Here is a 23,530-nt window from a genome sequence, read left to right on the forward strand (position 1 = left end):
CAGCCACCAATTTTCCATGAGGGATATGTTCCTTATAGTATAATCTTTCTAATTTTAATGCCAAATTAGATTATTACCCAATTTCACAGTCCATGGAACATGGAAAAGGATAGTGCGAGTGGGGCATCTGTGTACTTTGGACACATTCTTGTTTTAAATATTTAACAAATGAATTTGTCAAATTATTGTATTTTACCGATTCTCCAAATGTCACCTAAGGAGAGTTAAAGAAAAGTATAGTCAGAAAAGAATATTTTTACTCAAGATATTGGCAATTTATCAGTAATCCTTTATAGTTCCTTTACTTTAAGACAACTATTACTTTTACCAGATTTGAAAATAAAATTTTGAAGACATGACTTTTTCTTCATAAATTTGTAAAAATATTAAATTTCAAGCAGTAATATGTGTAGACTTCCATGTGTCTCTTCTGCATTTGCTGCTTTCATTGTAAAATTGGACTGTTTAAAGTGAGTCCATTTATCCTGTACATATGCTAATTGTAAAAAAACTTTAAAACAACCAGCAAAATACTTAAAACAATTTTTTTATTATTTTTAATTTGGCTTCAGACATTATAGAACAATATTTACCTTTTCTAGTTTTTTCAATTATATGAATAAGGATATATCTTTATGAATGCAGTGTTTAAAACTATAAATACAAGCAAGCAAAAAAGTCTTTATCATCACAATTCAATTCAACTATTTATTAGAAAACATTCAGAGGTTAACTTTAGATTTCCCCATGAAATCATAAGAAAGCTTTTGCCAAAGTATCATCAAATTGTATGAATGTTTGATAAAATAATTGAAGTGTTCACTTATGGCACAAAATGGCCTTAAATATCAACTTTATCATAAAACACCATAAAGGTCATAATTTGGTTCATAAATGGGTCTATTTCATAAATCTTAATGCTAGCTATAGATACATCAGTTCTTTTCATAAAAGTACATAATATTCTCCAAAGTAAGACCATTTAGGACAGTTTGTCAAAATATGATGATTTTGTGCAATTTTCAGACCTAAAAGCTTCAGAAACACATTGGCCGCCACCAATGAATGTGTTGGTACCAAAAGATTCCATTTTTTATATAGAATTCATCAATATAAAATTTTTGGATTGTGGATGGAGGCCATGGTTAATTATGCCAAAAACAATTGAAATTATAGGTAAAAAGTTCCAAAATTGACCTTAAAATACAAATAATGTTTTTTTAAGGGGTCATAGCTTCATAAATTGTAAAGGAAGGTGCCAGAAAAATACATTTTTGTCTTAATAGTATTATCACAAGTACTTATTTGTGAAATTTGTAATTGTTTGGCCGTTTTGAAAAACATAAAAAATTTAGGGCCAATTTTAACCCTTCGTGAACCTTCTTTAATTCCAAAATGTTATAAGACAGGCTCATTAGCTCTGGATACAAAAAAGCTTCTATCCAAATTCAATAAATTCCATACACTAGGATTAAAAAAGTTATTGATGTCTGAAAACTCTAGCCATTGGCTGATGTTTACTGAACCTAAATGTTAAAGAAAGACTTTCTATTGCAACATACATGTGACAGGGTCAATAAATAGCATGCACAGTAAAAACATGTGTTCTTCTTTCAAACAGCCAATATCTACATACAACTCTATTGTAAGTATATATTTCTATGTTTCAACAGCCAATATCTACATACAACTCTATTGTAAGTATATACAACTCTATTGTAAGTATATATTTCTCTATTGTAAGTATATACAACTCTATTGTAAGTATATACATCTCTATTGTAAGTATATACAACTCTATTGTAAGTATATATATTTCTATGTTTCTCCCGTTTGTATTATTCTGGTTATATAATTCTTTTAACCAAGAAGGTAAATTTTTAAACTAAGTAGGGATTATATTTATTAAATGTTTCCTACACGACACATTGTGGTAAATAGTTAAGGCAATATTTACCAGATCATCCCATTATAAACACATAAGTCAAATATCACCAAGAACAATATTTACCTTTTACTATATGAACATTTTATAATATATGAACATTTAACATATTGCTTTATGAATACATTATAACTGGTCAGAACAATAAAAACAAGTGAGATGACCAATAAGCTTAAGGTCTTAATGATCACACTTTATAGAGGCTAACTTTACAAATCTAAAAGAAATCTCGATTGCCTGCTTATACATGTTAACTTTAAACACGAATGTGTCCATAGTACATGGATGCCCCAATCACACCATCATTTTCTATGTTCAGTGGACCATGAAATTGGGGTCAGAACTGAAATTTGGCATTAAAATAAGAAAGATCATATCATAAGGAACATATGTACTAGGTTTCTTAGGATTTCAAATGTTTGGCTCAGAGCATTCCTGATGAAGGTAAATCCAGAAAAGTGCTTCGGATCAAGAAATTATTAAACATGTTGTTTTCAACTTTTTTTCAAGTTGATAGAACTTCAACTTCATCAAAAATTACCTTGAACAAAAACCTTAACCTGAAGCAGGACAAACGGACAGACAAACAAACAAATGGACAAATGGCATACAGACCAGAAAACATAATGCCCATAAATGGAGCATAAAAATCATACAGATTTATTAATACCTCCTCATTATAGATATCAATTTTATATGAATTTGGTTAAATATACTTACCATGAAATTACATTTATATTATATAGAATATGTTTGCTTTCACAACATGTTCTCATCGCAATTAACTAGGTGATTAAAAATTACATCCATGAGATGTACTCACCTACGTCATAGTTCACCTGTGTAACATACACTAGCTTTAGTTTTAATTTTTGCGTTCAAGAGAACGCATGTTTCTCGTCGGCAAGGATTTTTAACAGTTTACTGTTGAAAATCCTTATGTTTTATAAAAGACATTATTTGTTTTCGGAATATCGATTTACGATTAATTTAATGTAAATCAGAATACAGCGCTTCTGCCAAGTTTCTGATGTGCACGTTTTCGTCATTTTTACAGCTTACGAGTCTGGAAATACGACGACATAGAAAATGACCTTTGTTTAGCCGCCATTTTCAAACATTAAATCGGGTCCGAGGAAAGGCAGAATTTAGCTGTCAAAATCGGACATGTTACGTGAGTGCTACGTTTTTTAAAAAGATATATATTTAAACGGATGTTTATTTCTTTTTTCACGCTCAGCTGACCGGATTTTTCACTGCATTAGAGCAATGCTACGAAACGGGTCGAGTGTAAAGTTTGGATAAAGTCGATTGTTTACAATTTGCAGTCTGTACACGAGACTGTGTAAACACATGGTCCGAGAACACAATTAATTCGTAGTGCATTTCTTTTAGAACATAAATGAAAATTAAAAAAATCCCACCTGCGCTTTCTCAATGAAATTTTTACAGTGTGTTGTACTACTTTTGGGACAAATTATATCAAAATTATAGAAAACTTCATCGCCTCAAACTCAAAATATGGACAATTTTGTGTTTAGGGTGTCTTGAAATCTTTTGACAGCTTCCGAAGTGCTAATTTTTAACCTTTTTCAGCTGGACCGAATCACTACTTTCCTGTAAAATTCTGGACCCAAATTTTTTTACTGTGTAATTTCACCCCCCTACTTACAATTTGAGGCATTAAACATGGAGAAATAAATTTGGAAGGGGTATAAAAATTATTGGCAAGTAACCCACTGTTAACACTAGGGACTATATTCGTGAACAACGAAAATCAAGGGACGACAATTGTGGTCTCGGACCTAATAGGATAGAAAGAGTTGACAAATCTTAAAAAAACTTGGTATGACCAAAGCTTAATTAATTATAACACTGCTTGCAAAGTTTCATAACAATAGGATATATATTATAGACAATATGTTAAATTCAATACTCATCTTTGCGTGTCAAATTTTAACGTTAAAATTGAATAATTTCAACTATCAACATTATGGGCTTTGAAAATTAAAATATTGCAAAAAAATACTTTTTAAATGCCCTAATATATCATTTATTATGTATTTAAAGCAATAGAGTACTCATTTGATTTATCAGACTTAGCATAATTATTCAAAAGTGAAATTTATATCAGCCTGGGCCTAAAAATTGAGGTTTTTCAATGAAAGGGGGCCTTACATGAAGATGTAATATTTTCCAGCAATTTTAAATTTGTGAAGCTTTTTGGTTATAAATAATCCTTACATATGTATTGAATGTACTTTAAATGGAAAGAAAAGTCACAAATAACATATCATATTAGTTTAAAAGGGTCTTAAGCCAAGTAAGACTGGAAAAAAATAAGGGTCAATTTAGGCCGTGCCACATATTTACATTTAAAAATGCATATTGAGGCTATAAGAAATAAAAAATTGTGTCTTTTTTATCCTTTCTATACTCATGTGACATGATACAACAAATCTGAGCACAAAAAGGCTCTTGCAATTAACTTTTCTTACAGAGAGTATGGTCTGATACAAAGATTTTTGCCTTTTTAATGAAATACTTGAATGCAATTTTAGTCTCAACAGGCTTATATTTAAACCACTTGCTATCCTACAGAAGAAAAAAAAGATGTTATGTGAGATGGAACAGGTACAATAGACATTGTAAAGTGCTTTGGATACAAATTTAGTGAGGTCTTAATTGAGGACTTCAAATTTTATGTACCAAGAACCCCACTTTTGACTTCATCCAAACAGGGCGTTAGACAAGGGTCATTTATACAACACATTTTGTACATATTGTCTGAGATAATCTTCTTTTCTGTTGATTTTGAGTTCATAAACAAGTAAAAGAACTAGATAAAGGCATAGAAACACAAGTATTGACACATGAAAACCTGTCAGATAGAAAGTCAGGATGCCATGTATGCATCAATATTGAAAAAGCCTTAAAATGCCTATTTTGACCATAAAATGCCAAAATTGGTCATTTTTGCAGAAATTCTATAAAATAAAAGTTTAAATCCTTTAGTTTCATGCTATTTGACAAATTGACACCACCAAATCATTTTGGGAAGTTGCCAAATTACAGATTCTATTTTTACAGACTTCACCTCTTAGGTCCGAGAACACAATTAATTCGTAGTGCATTTCTTTTAGAACATAAATGAAAATTAAAAAAATCCCACCTGCGCTTTCTCAATGAAATTTTTACAGTGTGTTGTACTACTTTTGGGACAAATTATATCAAAATTATAGAAAACTTCATCGCCTCAAACTCAAAATATGGACAATTTTGTGTTTAGGGTGTCTTGAAATCTTTTGACAGCTTCCGAAGTGCTAATTTTTAACCTTTTTCAGCTGGACCGAATCACTACTTTCCTGTAAAATTCTGGACCCAAATTTTTTTACTGTGTAATTTCACCCCCCTACTTACAATTTGAGGCATTAAACATGGAGAAATAAATTTGGAAGGGGTATAAAAATTATTGGCAAGTAACCCACTGTTAACACTAGGGACTATATTCGTGAACAACGAAAATCAAGGGACGACAATTGTGGTCTCGGACCACATCACTATATTAAAATCAGAATAGGTATTATGACCAGATCTGATTGTTTTTCATGTGGAAAACGTCCGTATGGGAGCGTATACCACTATTGTCACTAGAACCTCAATTGGTTCGATTGTTTACAATTTGCAGTCTGTTACGTGTACACCTGGTACACGAGACTGTGTAAACACATAACTATTAAATCAGAATAGGTATTTTGACCAGATCTGATTATTTTAATGTGGATGACGTCCGTATGGGAGCGTATACCACTATTGTGACTAGAACCTCGATTGGTTCAATAAATTTCAATCAGAAAAGGGAATCTGCCCATTTCTGATTGTTTTATTTGGAAAACGTTCCATACAGGGAGCGTAGACCATCAGTGATACTGTTTTAACAGTTGATAAATACATCACAATCAGAATAGGGATTTTGCCCACAACTGATGATGTTTATTTGGTTAACCTTCCATTCAGGGAACATAAACCATATTTATTGAAAATAAAACGTGCTCAATGGATCACTATAGACTTAAAATAGAATAGGGATTTTGCCAAGTCTATTTGATTACTGTTGACATGTTTCATACAGGAAACATAGGAACTAGAACAACATGCATGATTTAGAATCTGTAAGTTGCATTCATTCTAATAAAATACAGATTTGATATCTTACATAAAATTAAATCATAACGATTTATTTATTGCACATTGATATTTATGGAGCATAGAATTGCACGTGGATGATTGTTGCAAATAAAATAAATTAGAATCAGACTAGTGAATTTAAGTTCAGGTCTATCTGACTTTTCTAGACATCCTTCCACCCAGGGAACATTATGTCTACTTTTATTATATTTTAAAACAACACAAGCATAGCTAATATTTGGTTGCACATTGTTTTTGGTGATAAACCAACAGTTTAGTCAATTAACATATTTGCTCATATTGATAATATATTGAACAAGTGTCTGGAAATAGTCAAGACAGATATTAAAGACACTGAAAATGATACATTGTTATCTAGTACAATACAAATGTGATTGTAGTTTAAGCATACCAATACATACTTCTTTTAAATATGTCCAGTTTAAATCAGGACAGTAATTCTTAGAAGCCTGAAATATTTTTCCAGAACAGCAAATTGCTGTAAATATTTAATTATTTTTTTACTGATAAATAATTCTCCAATGCTCTAACAGACATGGAGACAGTAAGAATGGAGCACTGTTCTAAATACAGTTGATAGCTTGTGACAACTCTTTTTACTTATATTAAATTTCATGGTCAGTTTACTTATGACAAGAAGAACATGAATATTATAAGTATGAACTGCTATAACCAATTGTTTGTTTTTGTCGGCAGTAAGGAAACAAAGGCTTTTATATGTTTTTATGTAAACATTAGATTGTCTATTGAATAAAGAATTTAGGTGATGCCATGATGCATTTCACAAAGACTCATTCAAAGTAATGGCTTATATATTGATTACATAATTCAGAGTGTACATTGCCAATGCATTTATTAAATATAATATGTACTAATTCTGTTTTGTTTTGAGTACAAAAAAAAAAAAAAAAGAAGAGGTGATAACGTAAGACTTAAGAGACTACCCTCACTATATGGGAATCACTGTTAAATTATACATATATCTTCCAATCATGAAAGCAAAAGGAGTTTGGATGCTCTTTTAAAGATAGAAAATTATGCCTTAATTTACATCTTAAGTTTTCTAAGCAATGCCAACAGATGGGCAAGTTTCTGCTATAAGGATTCATTCATTGGGTCCGTTTTATTCTTATTGTGAGATTGGTAGAACCCAACAGTTTATGCAATGGCTACACATTGTTTTTCCTAGAGTTAAATATTGATTCAGAATTCTGAAGTATAGAGGACTCAAATATGCTGATTTATAGAAACAAGATTATCATTAATTTAGATCTTGTAAAAAAATTAGTAAAATATTGGTAAATAAATAAATAAGATTTAAAGCATTCTGGATGCAGGATTTATTTAAAATGCTAGACATGGTCTAGGAAATTGAAGTAGTTCTCAAGATTTGAAACTATCTATTATACAGCTCTTTATATAAACCTTTTATTTAGTCAGTCTTTACAAGATGCAGAAAAAAAAGAAGAGGTTTTTTTTTTTTTTTGGAGTAACACATGATGTACCAATATAAACATATAATATATATACATTTCAATTGGTTCTCAAATTTTTAGCACCAGTGTAGAAGCAGTTAATCTTACAGCAAAATGTAGGAAAAGCAATTTATTTAAAAGACTGATTAATAGTTAGCAAATAGCTTTCAATAGTCTAAGAATAGTACATGGAAGTAAAATATAGTATGATAATTCCATGATTATATCAAATCAAATGCGAGACATTTTCTTAATATTATACCTAAATATTAAAATGTCACTGTTTATTTTTATTTTTGCTCATTATAAGCATAAAGTTACAAAAATCTAGTCTGGTCAAAATCAAGTTGTATATAATCTATATGCAGGAAGGTTTTCCGAATGCATGTGATTTTAACCTCGGAATTGATGGTAATTATTCACTTTTCAATTTCCATATTACCAGCCAGAATAATATAAATATATAGCATACAGTTAGTATCTTATGCAAGAATATGCTACACAAAATTGAAATGTGTTTATTTTAAACAATTACTTTGAATTTTGATTCAATATTGTTTTGAAAGATGTGATTATTTAAATCACATTAATTTTGTTTTTGCCAAATCTGGGGACAAATGCAAAATTCTTCTGAGTGACTAAGTTAACCAAATGACTGGGTTGAAGTCACAAAATACTACCAAAAGCTGTTTGGTTGATATATATTGAATCATATCAGAATGTATAGGATTCAGATGAGGTGAACCAAGACAGAAATAAAATGAGCATTTTTGATAGTGAAACCATTTCTGAAATAACTAAGAACACTTAAGGATACTGCAAGTTGGTACATTAAGTGTTTTCCATATTGCCAAACAAGTGTTTTTCTTTAAATACAACTATAGAACTATATTTGACAAGTTGCATTTTAGTATTTCTGATAGCGAAATAATTTCTGAAATTAATATAAACAATTGTCAAGAGCAACATACAAGAGTTGTTCATTATGTCAAATTTTTGTTTCTTTAAATTTGGAACTGTACATGGCAAGATATCCTAGAAAGTTAACCGTTGTGAATGTTAATTAGAAATATCAAAACATTTTATTTTAGACAGATTTTTCATAGCTGGAGAAAATCATCTGTTAGCATTCTTTTTGGACTTATAAGGACAACAATCATGGCTTTAATTCAGCTCAACATCCAAATGTTCTGTGGAAGCAGTATATCAATGGAAACATGTATACTGAAACTTTTCCACTGATTTGTCCATTTCTGTATTTTTACACTTGAGTAGTCCAATACAAAACAAAAATATTGTTCATGGTTGAAATGGTAGACATTGTATTCAAAGGTTCTACCACTCATAGTAATTTTATCAGATTTTTTAAATTTAGTCAGTTTAGAGAATTGTCATTATACAATAGTACAAGACTTCTCTTGATGAAAATATTTTATTCTAAATCTATAAAATATTAAAAGTAGTATATCTAGCAGAGAAGCAAATTCTCAGGGACTATAACTTTAAAAAAGTTTAAAGATTAATCCAGATTTAGCATAATCATGAAACAACTTTGGTTTGAGTCTTTAATAAACTTTGATTGTATTAAGGACACCTATTTACAAAGTATATTTTAATTGATTATAATTCTTTAATTAAGTAGAAAAGAATTTATTTCGAAAGATGTGATATTGATCAGGTTATCAAAAGACGACAGCAATCATATATTATCTGTTATTATATTAATATAGAGAAAACAATGGAAAGTTAAAGAAAGGTAATAATGTTTCCAAATAAACTTAATTTTCAAAGTGGAAAGTAATGAAATTAAGGTTGGATTAGTTCTTGTCGATTTGTACAAGCAACAAGAACAACCTATTCAGAAATAAATGCTTATTTACTGTTGCATAAATATTACAACACATTTAGCTCATAATGAAGGAGCTTTAATATAATTATTTCTATACTGACCTGCAGATTATTTATTCATCAGATATAGAAAGATGGGGTATATATATACATGTGAGTGCCATTGAGACAACTCTACATCAAGTCTATTAATTTTGCATACTTGTATTTATACAATCTGCAAAGTTTGACATTGATACATATAGTTATGCAGCATAGCTTCATTGTATAATAAATTCAGTAATTTCGGTTTTTACTAATATCCGTATTTACAAAATTTAATGGAGTTACTTTTTAAAAAATTTCACATAATTTTTTTATATGTTGAAATTGTATGTGTGTGAGAGAATTTATCCTCCACCAAATGAAATACTGCTTGTTAATCAGTAAATATTCTATATAATATAAATGTAATTTCATGGTAAGTATATTTAACCAAATTCATATAAAATGGTAATTTTTGAAATCTCAAGAAGAGATTTTATATGAATTTATAGGGTTAAATATACTTACCACAATCCACCACCACCCCTGGAATAAATTCAGTTTTTTGTTCACTTAATTGAAATTATTCAATTAAACGACAAATTAAAACTAAAGCTAGTGTATGTTACACAGGTGAACTATGACGTAGGTGAGTACATCTCATGGATGTAATTTTTAATCACCTAGTTAATTGCGATGAGAACATGTTGTGAAAGCAAACATATTCTATATAATATAAATGTAATTTCATGGTAAGTATATTTAACCCTATAAATTCATATAAAATCTCTTCTTGAGATTTCAAAAATTACCATTTTCAAACTTTCAAATGAGAGTTCTTTCACTGAAAAACATTTGAACAATGAGGTTATGATGTCAAACCAAAAATTTGATTTTCTTATTCAAGGAGAAGAAAAACTGATAAAATAAAATAACCGGCTTCTTATGAAAATACTATTTATGCTTAATAACAGGTTATAGAATTTGTTATAATATTGGTGAGTTGCAACTTTGAAGAGTGCAACTTTCTGCAGGAACCCAGGTAAGTTTTTCACATATAAATTATTTAATGGTGAGATATAAAAATAGTATTACTTACAGTAGTAAGTTTTTCAATCTGTGCCAGTAATGTAGCCTTGACCTTCTTAGCCTCCTCCAATTCTTTAGATAATCCAGTAAAATTCACTTTAAATTCCTGTTGGAACTGTTCCTTCTCTTTATGTAATCGCCATTCAAAGTCAGCTTCTAATTTCAATTTCTCCTTTTTGACAAAATCATCAATCTGAAAGTTTAATACATGCAATAAATTATCAGTTATAATATTAAATAATGCTAACAGCTGACTTGTAAACATATTTATTTGAAAAAAGTATGTTGTGGGATTAATATATCTAACTTTCCATTTTTATTAAATAAAGAAAAATGTGTCCAGATGCCCTCCTTGTAAATATGTAAGAGTAAAAGTACTAATTAGACTTATTGAAGCTTTGTTTTATTTTTATCATCATTTGTTTCTGTTTGTTATCATTAGAGACTGCTCTTTTTTTCAATTGCTCTCATTGTTCAATAATTTAATTTTGGATGTACACATCTTCTGATTGGCTGACGTTATTTTGTTATCAGCCCATAGACATAATTTAGTCATGTGAACGTGACGTCATCAATGATTTTTCATGGTTTTCTGAGGTTTAAAATAGAATTTAGAATTAAATTATAAGAAATGACTGTAATATTTTTTCTGTCTTTTCAAAATAACATAAAAATGTGGTGCACACTGTTAAATAACCTGCTACACGCGTTATTCAGTGTGCACCAAATTTTTTATGTTATTTCTTCATAGACAGAAAAAATATTAGTCATTCCTTAAATAACAAACAGTAATAGGGTAACTGGAAGATATGAAAGTGAAGTTACCCAAATTAAAATTGGTCTGTGTTTGGTGGTTATATTGATTGTGTATAAGTTTGAGAAAATTTAATTGTGGAAAAATATAGTTAGAGAGTGGAAATAGCAAATTTATCAACTTTTTCCATTTATAAAGTACAATTGTACCTGTTTTTGTGAATCACTTTTGACTCTTGTTTCAACATCCCTTCGGTCCTCCTCTAGTTTCTTCACTAAATCTATCATTCTGGATAACTCTCCTTCTTTATCCTATAACATATATTACAGCTATACAGAAACAGTTACCTACATAGATTTCTAGCCTCACAAAATTAAGAATGGAAATGGGAAAAATGTCAAAGAGACAACAACCCGACCAAAAAGCAGATAACAGTCAAAGGCCACCAATAGGTCTTCAACACAGCGAGAAAATCCTGCACCTGGAGGTGTGCTTCAGCTGGTCCCTATACAAAAATGTGTACTAGTTCAGTGATAATCGACGTAAATAATTAAATACCTTCTTTTAATTTCAGTACATACAACTTTATATAATCCCTATCAAGACTGCTTGAGAAGCTTAAGTTAAGAGTAACAAAATCCTGTACTAGATATGGAATTTCCTCGAGTTTTTTTTTTCAATTTTTCCTCTGTTCCTATACCTTTATAAAAGAAGCTTCTAGGATGTTCAAAGTTTTTATAGGAATAATTGTTCATTGGGTCCCAATTTTATAGGAAAAATTGTTCATTTGGTCCCAATTTTATAGGAAAAATTGTTCATTGGGTCCCAATTTTATAGGAAAAATTGTTCATTTGGTCCCAATTTTCCAGAATTTCATGGTTCTTCCCAACCAACCAATTTAATACCCATTGAAATATGTATTATCATTTTGAGTGTACATATGATCTCCTATTCCTGTGAAGTATGAATCCCCAAAACCAGCAATGTATTCATAAGCAGATTACTGTTCTATAAATGAATACTTTTATTACTGCACTGTCTGACAAACAGATATACATCAGAAATAAACATTTAATGAGGATAATATATTCAACTATTGCAAACTGTATATTTAATTTAAAATTCCATTTTTGACTTCCTAAATACTTTACAAAACATAACATGATATGTTTGGTGAACTAATGTTAAAATCATCAGGATATTTTGATGCATCTAACATGAACAAATTGTTGATTAAATTTCAATTGATAAAGTTTTCTATAATTTATAAATTATTCATAAATCTGTTATGTAATCCCTATGGTTACACAACAAACGATGGGACTTCAATTTTGTAAATAATTAAAGAGGCTTTTATTACTAAGCTGCAAATACAGAATAATTTTCATCTCAATTAAACTGCAGTGTTTTTATAAATAGTAAAACATGTGTAATATCAAATCCTGTGTTAATTTTAAACCTGACATAACAGAACTCTTTTGTCAAGAAATGCACTACAAATTTGAACAATAAATTTAAGTGCAACAAATATTTTACAAAATGTTCAGTCCAATGTTAAGTCCAAAAGGGTGGGTTTAGACAAATTTCACTGAATAAAGGGAGATAATTTAAATCTGCAGCAATATTTCAAGGGAGACAATTTAAGCATAAATCACAATTTATTTGATGCTATCTATAAATGCAAATGGATAAATATATAAATAGAATTTCAATTTGTTTAAAAATATATCAAAAGACAAAACAATTTACATATGAATAAGAGTTAAAGCAAAGCGTAAAGAATTTCACGGTCAAACATATATTTGAGTAACAAGAGTGCATCTGTCCAATTAATTCATTTATATTTTCATGATACTAGGTTGTTTTCTATTTGTGGTAAACTTGTGCGCATCTTACTTTAATAGAATTGGATTGACTTTTGATATGATGATTAAATTTATCCTCAGCCCGTGCAAGTGCATCACGCTTATCCTTCTCCAGAGTGCTCCTCAAATCCTCTAAAGATTTCTGCTTTTCTAAAAACATATTCTCTCTCATTTGAACCATGGCAGAATCCTGTAGATGTAAATGAATTAAGTGATTATAACAATAAATTCATAGCTTGCCATCTTTTTGTGGAAATTTCTAAAGAACATTTTCTTGATGGATATAATGCTACACAAAGACAACAACATCGTAGATTACTGCAAGAAATTTCTTTATTTTGGTCTACATGATTCGCTTCTTACGTGTTGGATATAGAACAACATTTACTTTAATTCTCAGACTTATATGTTTATCCTAAACCAGTAATGTGTACTCAGTTGTATGTTTTTAAAATAAGTTCTCTTGAAAGTTAAAAATAAAATTCAGACAGCTGCTATGTTCTCCTTTTACATCCTTAATGATATCTGTTAAAAAAATAATATGATAGAACTAAACACACACTAGCAATTACTAATATCTTAACTGGGTAGTATGATTAAGGTAGATAATTCTCCCTTCCTTTAAGCATGTTAAGTAATGTCCTGTTTTTAAAACACATTTATGTTTACATGCCTCACAGTATAACTGCTTATATAAACAAAAGTAACTCTGGGTAATATATCAAAGTTCACATTTCATTCAGTATCTGGTCCATGCCAAGTTTTTAGAAAATCTTTTTGATGACGTGAGTTTTCATGGAGATAAATATAAGAATTATTTTTTTTCACAGTTTCAATGATTTATCAATCCCAATTGTGCACCAAACGATTCCTTGCTTGCCCTGATATAGTAAAGCTATATAATATACAACAATAAGTAAATAAGTTCAAACTATATAATTTTATATCCTCTTCCAACAAATTTTTGCAGAAACTCACCTTGAAGAAATCTTCCTATAATTTATTCAAACACACATATTTGTAACTAACAAATTTGAGCATGTGAAATATAATAAACATATTTATATCAACAGCATTAAGCCTAATTTTAAGAGAAGAAGAAAAAACCCAAGTAATGCTGACTTCATCTGAAGTATAAATAAGGAGATGTGGTATGATTACTAATGCGACAAGCTATCCAAATGAAGATAAGTTAAGTCATTATAGGTCACTGTAGAGTCACCAACAATGAGAAAAACCTATACTGTATAGTTGAACTTAACAGACTTTCAAATATTGGCATGCCATGAAACGACTGGCTGATTTGAAAACTGAACAAGAATGATCTTATGAATCTCTTACTTAATAAATCATAAATTCAAAGAGTATAAAGGCTATAAAGTTGTCAACTAACCATTTCTTTCCTAAGAGTTTGCAATGATCGTTTGTGATCTTCCATTACACCATCTTTATGTCCTTTCTCTTTACTGTACATTTGTTGTAAATCTTGATTCTGTTGTCTGCAACGATTAACATTGCATATTTAACACTGTTTTATAAGGTTCAAGCATTTATGGGTTAAATTAAAGACACAAGTTAAAAGAATACACAAAAAAAGAGGAGAAGACATTGAAAGAAAAAGAAAATAATTCTTGATTAGAAAATCTTAACCAATCATCTTGCTTTTGTTCATCAAGTCAAAGAATTCCCCTATTGAATGAAAATTCATAAAAGTATATGCAAAAAAAATCTTGACTATATTTCTATATGTATACTTGTTGTTTTTAATATCTACCAAATGTTATTACAAAATGAGAATTGATTTGTCATTGAAATCTCTAACATTGGTAAATACCATAAGTAAATTATATATTCTAAAAAAATAAATGTAGACTGTGTTCATGGGACACAGATGATGCCCTTGCTAGCATATATATAACCTTAATAACATAACTCAAGTGCAGTAATAGTGACGCAACCCAAATTCCAAATTGATCTGTGTTTTGAAGTTATAAGCATTATGTATAAGTTTCATAACATTTGGTTGAGGCAAACTAAAGTTAGAGAACAGAAAATTATTTTGGGTTTGACAGATGGACATGGGCAACAATTAATCCCCCCTCAGCCCAGGCTGGTGCATAAAAAGATACATTTGATTTTGTGTTTTTACACAAAATGTGTATGTCAATTTTTATTTTATTGATAACATTGTAAAACGTAGTGTGCCTGATATGATGTTGCAGGTTTGGGGGAGTTAAGTGCTAGAAAATATGTTTCAACTCCATAACATTCTGTATGTGCCTGTCCCAAGTCAGGAGCCTGATATTCAGTGGTTGGTGTTGGTTTTTGTATGTCATATTTGTTTTTCTTTTATTGTTTCATCATAAATCAGGCCATTGGTTTGCTTTTTTTAATCTTATATTTTGTCATGTCAGGGTCTTTTATTGCATAAAATACGCCATGGGTTAAAATCATTGCTTGAATAAATATAACTTACTTTAATCGACCAATAATATCTTCTTTGTTATTAATTTCTCTCTGACCAGCTCCTATTTTATTATGTAGAGTGGCCACTTCATTACGTAGTTCTTCCACATCTCTGTTCAATATTTGTTGTCTACTGGTCTCAGGCCTTGGTGAACGTGATATCAATCGTAAATCTTCTACTAGTTTATTCTTATCCTGCAAAAAATTCAACTAACTCAAATAAATTGTTAATATAGATATATTATTTGTGCATGTGCCAAATATGTTGTTCATTGTGTGTAAGTTTTTATCAATCTGAATTTATTTCAAATATAATTGTGATGAGAAAATATGAATAAATGTAAAAGGGAGTTTAAAAGTAACTTGTTTGATTATGGATTATTCACTGTTATAAAACTTTATATTGGAAATAAAGTCAACATTTTTGCCTTTCTTTAATTTAAGACAAGGGAAATAACTCTACATGAATTTTCAATCCTCCATATTTTTTTGATGTGATTCTAGAAATAATTCTACATGAATCATAAATGCATTACTTAATATTTATAGGCCATTTACAATGGTTTGAAGAATAAGTGAACTATTAAGAATCTAACTAAAGTCCTATGGATAGTCTAAATGTAAGCAAGTACCTGCGTTAAATTATCTTTTTCTTTTTCTAGTCTATGTATTTTATCTTCTAATTTTGTGAACTGTAATGAGGTAGTATTACTCTGTCTGTGGCCTGGTTCTGATTTATATTCCTCTACCTGAGCTGTTAAATTCTCTAACTCCTGTAAAATAAAATACACTGTATCAAATGTAATCAGGAGTAATCTATATGGAAACAGATACATCAACAATTTACCTAAAGCTTTTTTAATTCAACATTCCTACATACACAAATTATGAATAATGTTGATAACAGTTATTTGTGTATAAAAACAACACTTAAGAAAATGTAGGTAAAATTGTTTGCTATTCACAATGATTTGTGTAGCCTTTCAGTAAAAGCCATAGTAAAGATCAGGTGAAAGAAAACAAAATATCTCCCCCCCCCCCCCACTTTTCAACAGGAAGAAAAAAATATTCTTTCAATATTTAATGATCAAACTTGGATTAAACATTCAACAGCTGAGGGTAATAAAATATACAGGTGAATTCTTGAAACCTTTAATGTAAATGTAACTGGCTGTACAAGAGCTTGTCTGACCTCTTCAAATAATTTATTTGTTACCCTTTTTTCATGGCAAACAAACTGTGTTTTTTTTTTACAGAAAGCAGCTGTTTATGTTTATTATATGCATAAATATTTTGATCAGATTCTAGAACTTAGAATACTTTTAATAACCTCTTTTCAATGAATATCTAGTAAGAATTAAATATCAAAATATCTACCAGTAAGGAAAAGATATAAAACAAGATAGATAACTCACTTCTTGTAATTCCTCTATTTTATTTCTAGACTGTCTTTGTTCATTAAATAAATCTTCCTTTGCAGAGTCCAGTTGTCTGACTAATTCATCTCTCTCCAATTCTAACCCATCCATGTGTCGTAACCTCACTTTCAAACTGGCATTCTCTTCCTCTAATGAGGTCAACTGAAATAAATTGAAGATTCTTAAATGAGCAAATGTTTGAACTCACTAAAAAAAGCTTTTTATTCATATTTTATTCTTCTACTTTGGTCTTGCAGAAATATTTTAACCATAAAAATCATAAACTATCGAAGATTGTATTAAAAATTTAAGGTGCAAACCTTCACTATGGATGTGCAAATATATCTGTACACATTTTAAAATATTTTAGGCTGGAAAGGAAATATATATCTAACATATTGTTCAATAAGGTGTTGCATTTCAAAAAAATTATTGTTTAAAGCCAAAAATCTTGAAACCTCAAAACTTTTTTTAAACAAGGTGATATGAGATGGTTAAATCTATTCAAACATATATTAATGGAAGGTAACTCAGGTTAGTATATTGTATGATGAACAACACAAACTGCATATATATATGAAATGTGAATGAGATACCATTTTCCCCTCAACATCTATGAAAACTTTCTTGATTAAAACAATTCACACTTCTATAAAAATCAGTTAAATTATATTGTGTGTTAAGCTTGTTATTTTGCATACCTTGCTATCCTTTGAAAAAAAAAGAATAAAATGTGTCAGAGATTTAAAAATTATAAATATTCAACAAAAATATGTTTCCCGCAATTACAAGCATATGACTTAAAATTCTTAAACAAGGCAATAATCCTTAATTCTTGCTCTAGCATAAGACAAAGCTCATATGTAGCACTTGAATTTGCTTGTTATACACATAAATTTCTAAATCAACTTGGTAGTTTAATGTTAATTTTCATTTTTTGGTCTTTTATGTTGAGTTTGGTAGATAGCTCTTGATAAAATCAAAATTCAATTTACTTCATGCAAAAAATTAATACATGCATAATAGCACAAGAAGTCTGTATGTTACATTCGGAAGGCCTCTTACTTTTTCATCAGGATCAATAAAACTATCAGATGCCCTAATATCTCCAAGTCTAGATCTTAACTGATCTTCATAATTCTTCACTTGTCTTTTCTTCCGAGATAAATCTTCCTCTATTCTCTCGACATCCTTCACTATATTCTCTCTCTTCAGTTCTGTCAACATCAACTGGGTTCTGTTTAATGGAGAATTCAAATTTACATATGCTGTCTATATTTTGAAAGTACAGTCTTTAGGTGTGCATCAGTGCATTTTTCAACCCCTATAAGAAGTTGGTAGTAGGGGTGGGTATTATACACAACTAGAGACGTTATTCTATTTTTTTAATTTTTCAATTTTAGCCTTAGAAGAATTAAACCTATTATAAAAATTGTTTCTTTAAAGCAAAAACAATCTGATAAAGCCACAGTCTTCTTGACCTGATGTAGTAATACCTTTACATTTTAAATCTAAATTCATAGGTCACCTATGTTATCAGGCTGATTTTCTCTAGATTTGAGGTTGATCTTTAAGTACAGGCTATACTCTGCATCAAATATAGACAAATGTCAATATTTATGATTGTCTTATGGCTTATAAATGTCTTTAGGTTCTCTGTGTTTTTGGGCTGCTGTCTACTTGATGTATACCCAACATTTATTTTATTCATATAATTATTTATTTTTTATCAAAACAGAAAACGAAGAAAAAACAATAACCAAATATCTTAACATTTTTTTTTAAGAGGGGGGGATTTTTGTATATCCCCATGAGACTATTTATTCCATTATGTTAACATACTTGGCCTCATCAGTCTGCGCTTTAATTAACTGTAACTTTTTCTCTGCCTCTTTTACTTCAGACCTAGAACCTTTCATGGCACTCACTAGTCCTTCAGATGGCCTCTCCTAAAGATAGAGACACTAAATGTACTTCCAAATTGATTGGAATTTTACTTTTTTATGTGTTATCATATATTTCTTATAATTCACAAGCATATAAAAATGAATTATTATGTTCAGAAGTACCTTAGACAGCCTCATTAAAACTATGCAAACTGTGTAAGTTTATTCGAAAATATACAGAAGTGATAAATGTTTTGTAGACTTATTTGTCTTTTTTTTTAAGCCATGAAGTATGTTGTAAGTTTCTATTTGACTGAAGAGTTTTGAATGCTCTTCATCCATTCCTTGTTTTTTTAATTGGTTGTTTAACAAAAAATGACTGTTCCATTGTGATATTGAGGTTAAGTTTTGATGGTGAATCTATTGTCTATTATTGAAGACTGTATGTTGTCTTTTAAATGTCTTTTGATATTTAGTATACTTTAGTTGCCTCAGATTTTCTATCATTCACATAATATTTTCTACCCATTATAAAATCTTTACTTATGTCTTATGTACTTTATAGCTACTGTGGATTCAGGAATTTTTGTTGGTACCAAATTTTTGTGAATTGTGGAAATTTTTTACTTTAAATGGGTATGTAATTTAGTGGTTTTGCCAAATTCTATACACAACCTCATAGAAATTTTTAATTTGTTGAACAACTAAAATGTGTGGGTCACCTGTACTCACTAAAACCACGAAAACTGGTATCCAACAAATAAAAAAAAATACACAGTATCTAGTGTTTTTCTACACATATAATTCAAATAATTTTATGCACATCTTAAAACTTACTCTATCAAGACTGTTAGATCTGTAATTTGTTGTAGTTCTTCTGGGTTCTGTGGCTAAGTTGTCTATGTATGATGGTGACTACAAGGAATTAAATAGTAATGTGTATAAATATTACATCTAATAAAAAGTAATAGCTCTAATTATCTTTGAAAAAATAAAATTAGAATACAGTGGTTAATGCCAATCTTTACATTGCTTTCAATGAAGTATATAAATATTGTTATACATATATTTCTTTCAATGTTTTGGAATTGTCTCCCTTTGACTTTGGTTGTTAAACTAACTTTGTAATCCTATCCAACAGGTTTTGTCTGGCCCTTACATGTTAATGATCACTGGTAATCTCTGATTGAACCTTCCATGATCTTTGTCATATTATTACCAGAGATACATGCAGTAAGAGGAGAAGGCCAATGTCACCATTTGATACCTTTTCCTGAGTATCCATGTAATTTGAGTAATAAAAGATGAGTATGATCAAGTAAGATCAATAACCATGTCCATATAGATATATAAAAGTAGAATATTTAACATTTTAGTTTTAGACTGCTATAGAAAATTCAATATTCAAATTATATATAAGCTATTCATCTGGATGCTTAGGGCTTTTTCAGATAAAACAAAAAATTAAAAAAAACTTGAAATTTTAAAACAAAAACAAATATCCAAAATCTAAATAATTCAAAATTAAGGCCATAAAATATATGAACATATGAACATGAAAATTTCAAAGATTTCTAATGATAGAAATGTATACCCCCAATACACAATGGCATAAACATTACTTATTACTTTAATTATAGTCATTTCATTGCATAACTGTTTCATTAGAGCTCAGCAATTCAACTTTAGGCTCATAAACCAGGCTTTCATTTAAAAAAACAAGAATGTGTCCATCGTACATGGATGCCCCACTCGCACTATCATTTGCCATGTACAGTGGACCATGAAATTGGGGTCAAAACTTTACTATGGCATTTAAAGTAGAAAGATCATATCACATGGAACGTGTGTACAAAGTTTCAAGTTGATTGGACTTCAACTTCATCAAAAACTACCTTGACCAAAAACTTTACGCTGAACTTGGCACTATCATTTTCTATGTTCAGTGGACCATGGAATTGGAGTCAAAACTTTAATTTGACATTAATTAGAAAGACCATATTATGGGGAACATGTGTACTAAGTTTAAAGTTGATTGGACTTCAACTTCATCAAAACTACCTTGACCAAAAACCTGAACCGGGATGAAAGGACGAATGGACAAACAGACAGACGAACAGACGAACGAACGGACGAACAGACGGACGAACGAACGCACAGACCATAAAAAAATAATGTCCCTCTACTATTGTAGGTGGGGCATAAAAATCTACCTTTAAAATTTATCGTAACTCATGAACAATTCAGTTTACTTATAATCAATTTTTGTCAGTAGATTTTTGGTGAAATGCAGCCCAGCTTTTATTGTTTTCTTTTACTGATAATTCAATTCTTTTATAGGATACCAACTGTCTTGTATTGAGTTGTATTATATGGATACTTGATTTCGTATTACCAAAGTTTGCATACAAGAAATATATACTGTGCTAAACACTTCAATATGTGATTTGCCTTAACCAACCAAACCCACAAAATGTGTGCTCTGTGAATACAGTAACCCAATATTAATAAAAGTGTATAATGTATATCAAAGACAAATCATGTGACCTTACAATAAAAATACTAAAGCATACAGGGTTATTGAAACGCTTAATGTTATATTTTTAGAATGAATTCTGACAAAAAGAGCTCATTAACACAAAATTTCATTAGTAGAATTCATATTAATTTAATTTGTGAATCAGGGAAAAAAATATACTTTTTAAAGTGTTGATGCTTTCTTCACACGTGCAGAATTTAATTGTGTTCTAAACCATTTATTGTGTAATTACAAAAAAAGTAAATATGCACAGAATACTAACCTTAATTGTGTCTGAGTATTTAGATGGCGATACGTTGGGAGAATTTGGCAAGTCTTGAAACGAAACAGACTGTAAAGAGAAATTATAGTTTCACATAAACGCCTTGTAGAATATACTGAACTGCAGTTAATTGATTGATCAATTGTTGGTTATTTAATGTCCAGTGGCAAATATTTCATGCATGTTCAGGACGTGTAAAATCATAATTATTATTTTCTCTTTATCAGTCATTGTTTCTAAAAACTTTTCTGAAAAGGTGAAAGACCCAACAAATATAGGACAAAAACAATTACATAGATAGCCAGAAATAATCAGAAATAGGTTAAACTGGTATATAAACTTTCTATTTAAACTAATTATAAACTTACTCTCAGTGCAAATTCTCTAAAACAAAAACATACCAACGTAGCGGACTGTCAGATTTGTTTAAATAGAAATATCATTTAAATATTTTCTTAAAATATCTATGTGACTATATAAGAGTACTTACAAGTTTATCCTCTCCATTTCTAGGACTATTCAGATCATTTTGACTTGAGGTATATCTTGGACTACTGAGATTAGAATGCATAGGACTGGACCAGTCCAATTCAATTCCAGTTCTGGTGTTTATTTTATCACGAAGAGGACTATTTGATGTAGAACTGGCTCTATTAGGCGTAGACGTTGAGAATTTATCCCGTAATGAACTGCTCCTTTCAGGATTTGTCAAGGTCACAGATGAATTAGGTCTCTCAGGTGATGAACTTGACCTTGACCTTCCAAGGCTCTCTGGACTTGAAGCTTCATTAGAGGGGCCAAATCTGTCTTGGAACAGTCCAGTTCTTGCCCTCTCTAACAATGAACTAGTCCTTGATTGATTAGAACTGCTGTGGTCAAGCCTAGGAGAATTCCTTCCCTCATTTCCAGATAAATCATTGTAGGATGTAGACTGTAAAATAAATCGCATTCCTTTTATTAACATGTTAGAAGAATAGATATTATTACACAAAACTACATGAGGCTATTTTTCTAATGTAAAACTACAAAAACGGTACAATGGCATTTAAATAGATTTCTTGTTAGTAGTAAAACATGACAGCAAATTGCATTGCATTCATTTAAACTTATCATTGAAAAAAAAACCAAACAAGATATGTTTATGTGTATGTGTGTGTCTCTATGTGTGTGAGTCCCAAATCTTATACCATTTATAGTTGTCTTTGATAAAATCTTTATAATTTTGTCAGTTTAACTATCATGGAAATTAGTGTTGTTACATGACCTTTGAAATAGTCTCTATGAAAGTCAGTAGACATGTGATGACAATAGCTCATATTGCAGAAAACAGAGGCTAAGTGTTCAAAATTAACTTGTCATACCTTTGGAAGCTCCCCAGTAATACTAAGCATGCCTCTTGTAGGAGACTTTGTCAGTCTTGGTGAGAACGACTGTCCCCTTCTCTCCATTTCTATTTCTCTCTGGATTCTTTCTGATTCCCTCTGTATCTCTCGTCTTTCGTCATCTAAGCTATCCCGTCTACTGCTGTTTCTTGTGGAAGAGGATGATCTGAAACAAACAAAACATAGATTGAGTATTGTCAGACCCACAGTGGATATTGATTGACCTTATATGGTTGCAGCCTCATTGATGTTTTGCCACACCTTGCTTTATTTCTTGTTAAATCTAGAAAGTCCATTGAACCCAGAAACAGAGCAAGAAAAATAATATGTAAATTGTTGAATCAATTATCACATTTTTTTTTACCTAT

General features: G+C 30.0%; 1 protein-coding gene across 18 annotated transcripts in view; it reads right to left on the reverse strand.

Annotated features, from left to right (window-relative positions):
• The window catches only part of LOC143075075 (uncharacterized), a 133,501-nt gene that overhangs the window by 34,745 nt on the left and 75,226 nt on the right, over nucleotides 1-23,530 (reverse strand). For 17 of the 18 annotated variants that reach the window (XM_076250342.1, XM_076250337.1, XM_076250343.1 and 14 more), the window contains 13 exons: nucleotides 23,142-23,328; nucleotides 22,271-22,711; nucleotides 21,781-21,849; nucleotides 19,817-19,894; nucleotides 18,936-19,042; nucleotides 18,159-18,330; nucleotides 17,091-17,255; nucleotides 16,308-16,448; nucleotides 15,686-15,870; nucleotides 14,603-14,708; nucleotides 13,241-13,399; nucleotides 11,554-11,655; nucleotides 10,601-10,783 (listed from right to left, as the gene is read on the reverse strand). In XM_076250342.1, coding sequence (XP_076106457.1) covers nucleotides 10,601-10,783; nucleotides 11,554-11,655; nucleotides 13,241-13,399; nucleotides 14,603-14,708; nucleotides 15,686-15,870; nucleotides 16,308-16,448; nucleotides 17,091-17,255; nucleotides 18,159-18,330; nucleotides 18,936-19,042; nucleotides 19,817-19,894; nucleotides 21,781-21,849; nucleotides 22,271-22,711; nucleotides 23,142-23,328 — 2,095 coding nt within the window. The remainder of the gene's footprint in view (nucleotides 1-10,600; nucleotides 10,784-11,553; nucleotides 11,656-13,240; nucleotides 13,400-14,602; nucleotides 14,709-15,685; nucleotides 15,871-16,307; nucleotides 16,449-17,090; nucleotides 17,256-18,158; nucleotides 18,331-18,935; nucleotides 19,043-19,816; nucleotides 19,895-21,780; nucleotides 21,850-22,270; nucleotides 22,712-23,141; nucleotides 23,329-23,530) is intronic. The other variant, XM_076250344.1, reaches the window with a different exon arrangement.

This window comes from Mytilus galloprovincialis, chromosome 5, assembly GCF_965363235.1.
Source record: "Mytilus galloprovincialis chromosome 5, xbMytGall1.hap1.1, whole genome shotgun sequence".
Taxonomy (NCBI): domain Eukaryota; kingdom Metazoa; phylum Mollusca; class Bivalvia; order Mytilida; family Mytilidae; genus Mytilus; species Mytilus galloprovincialis.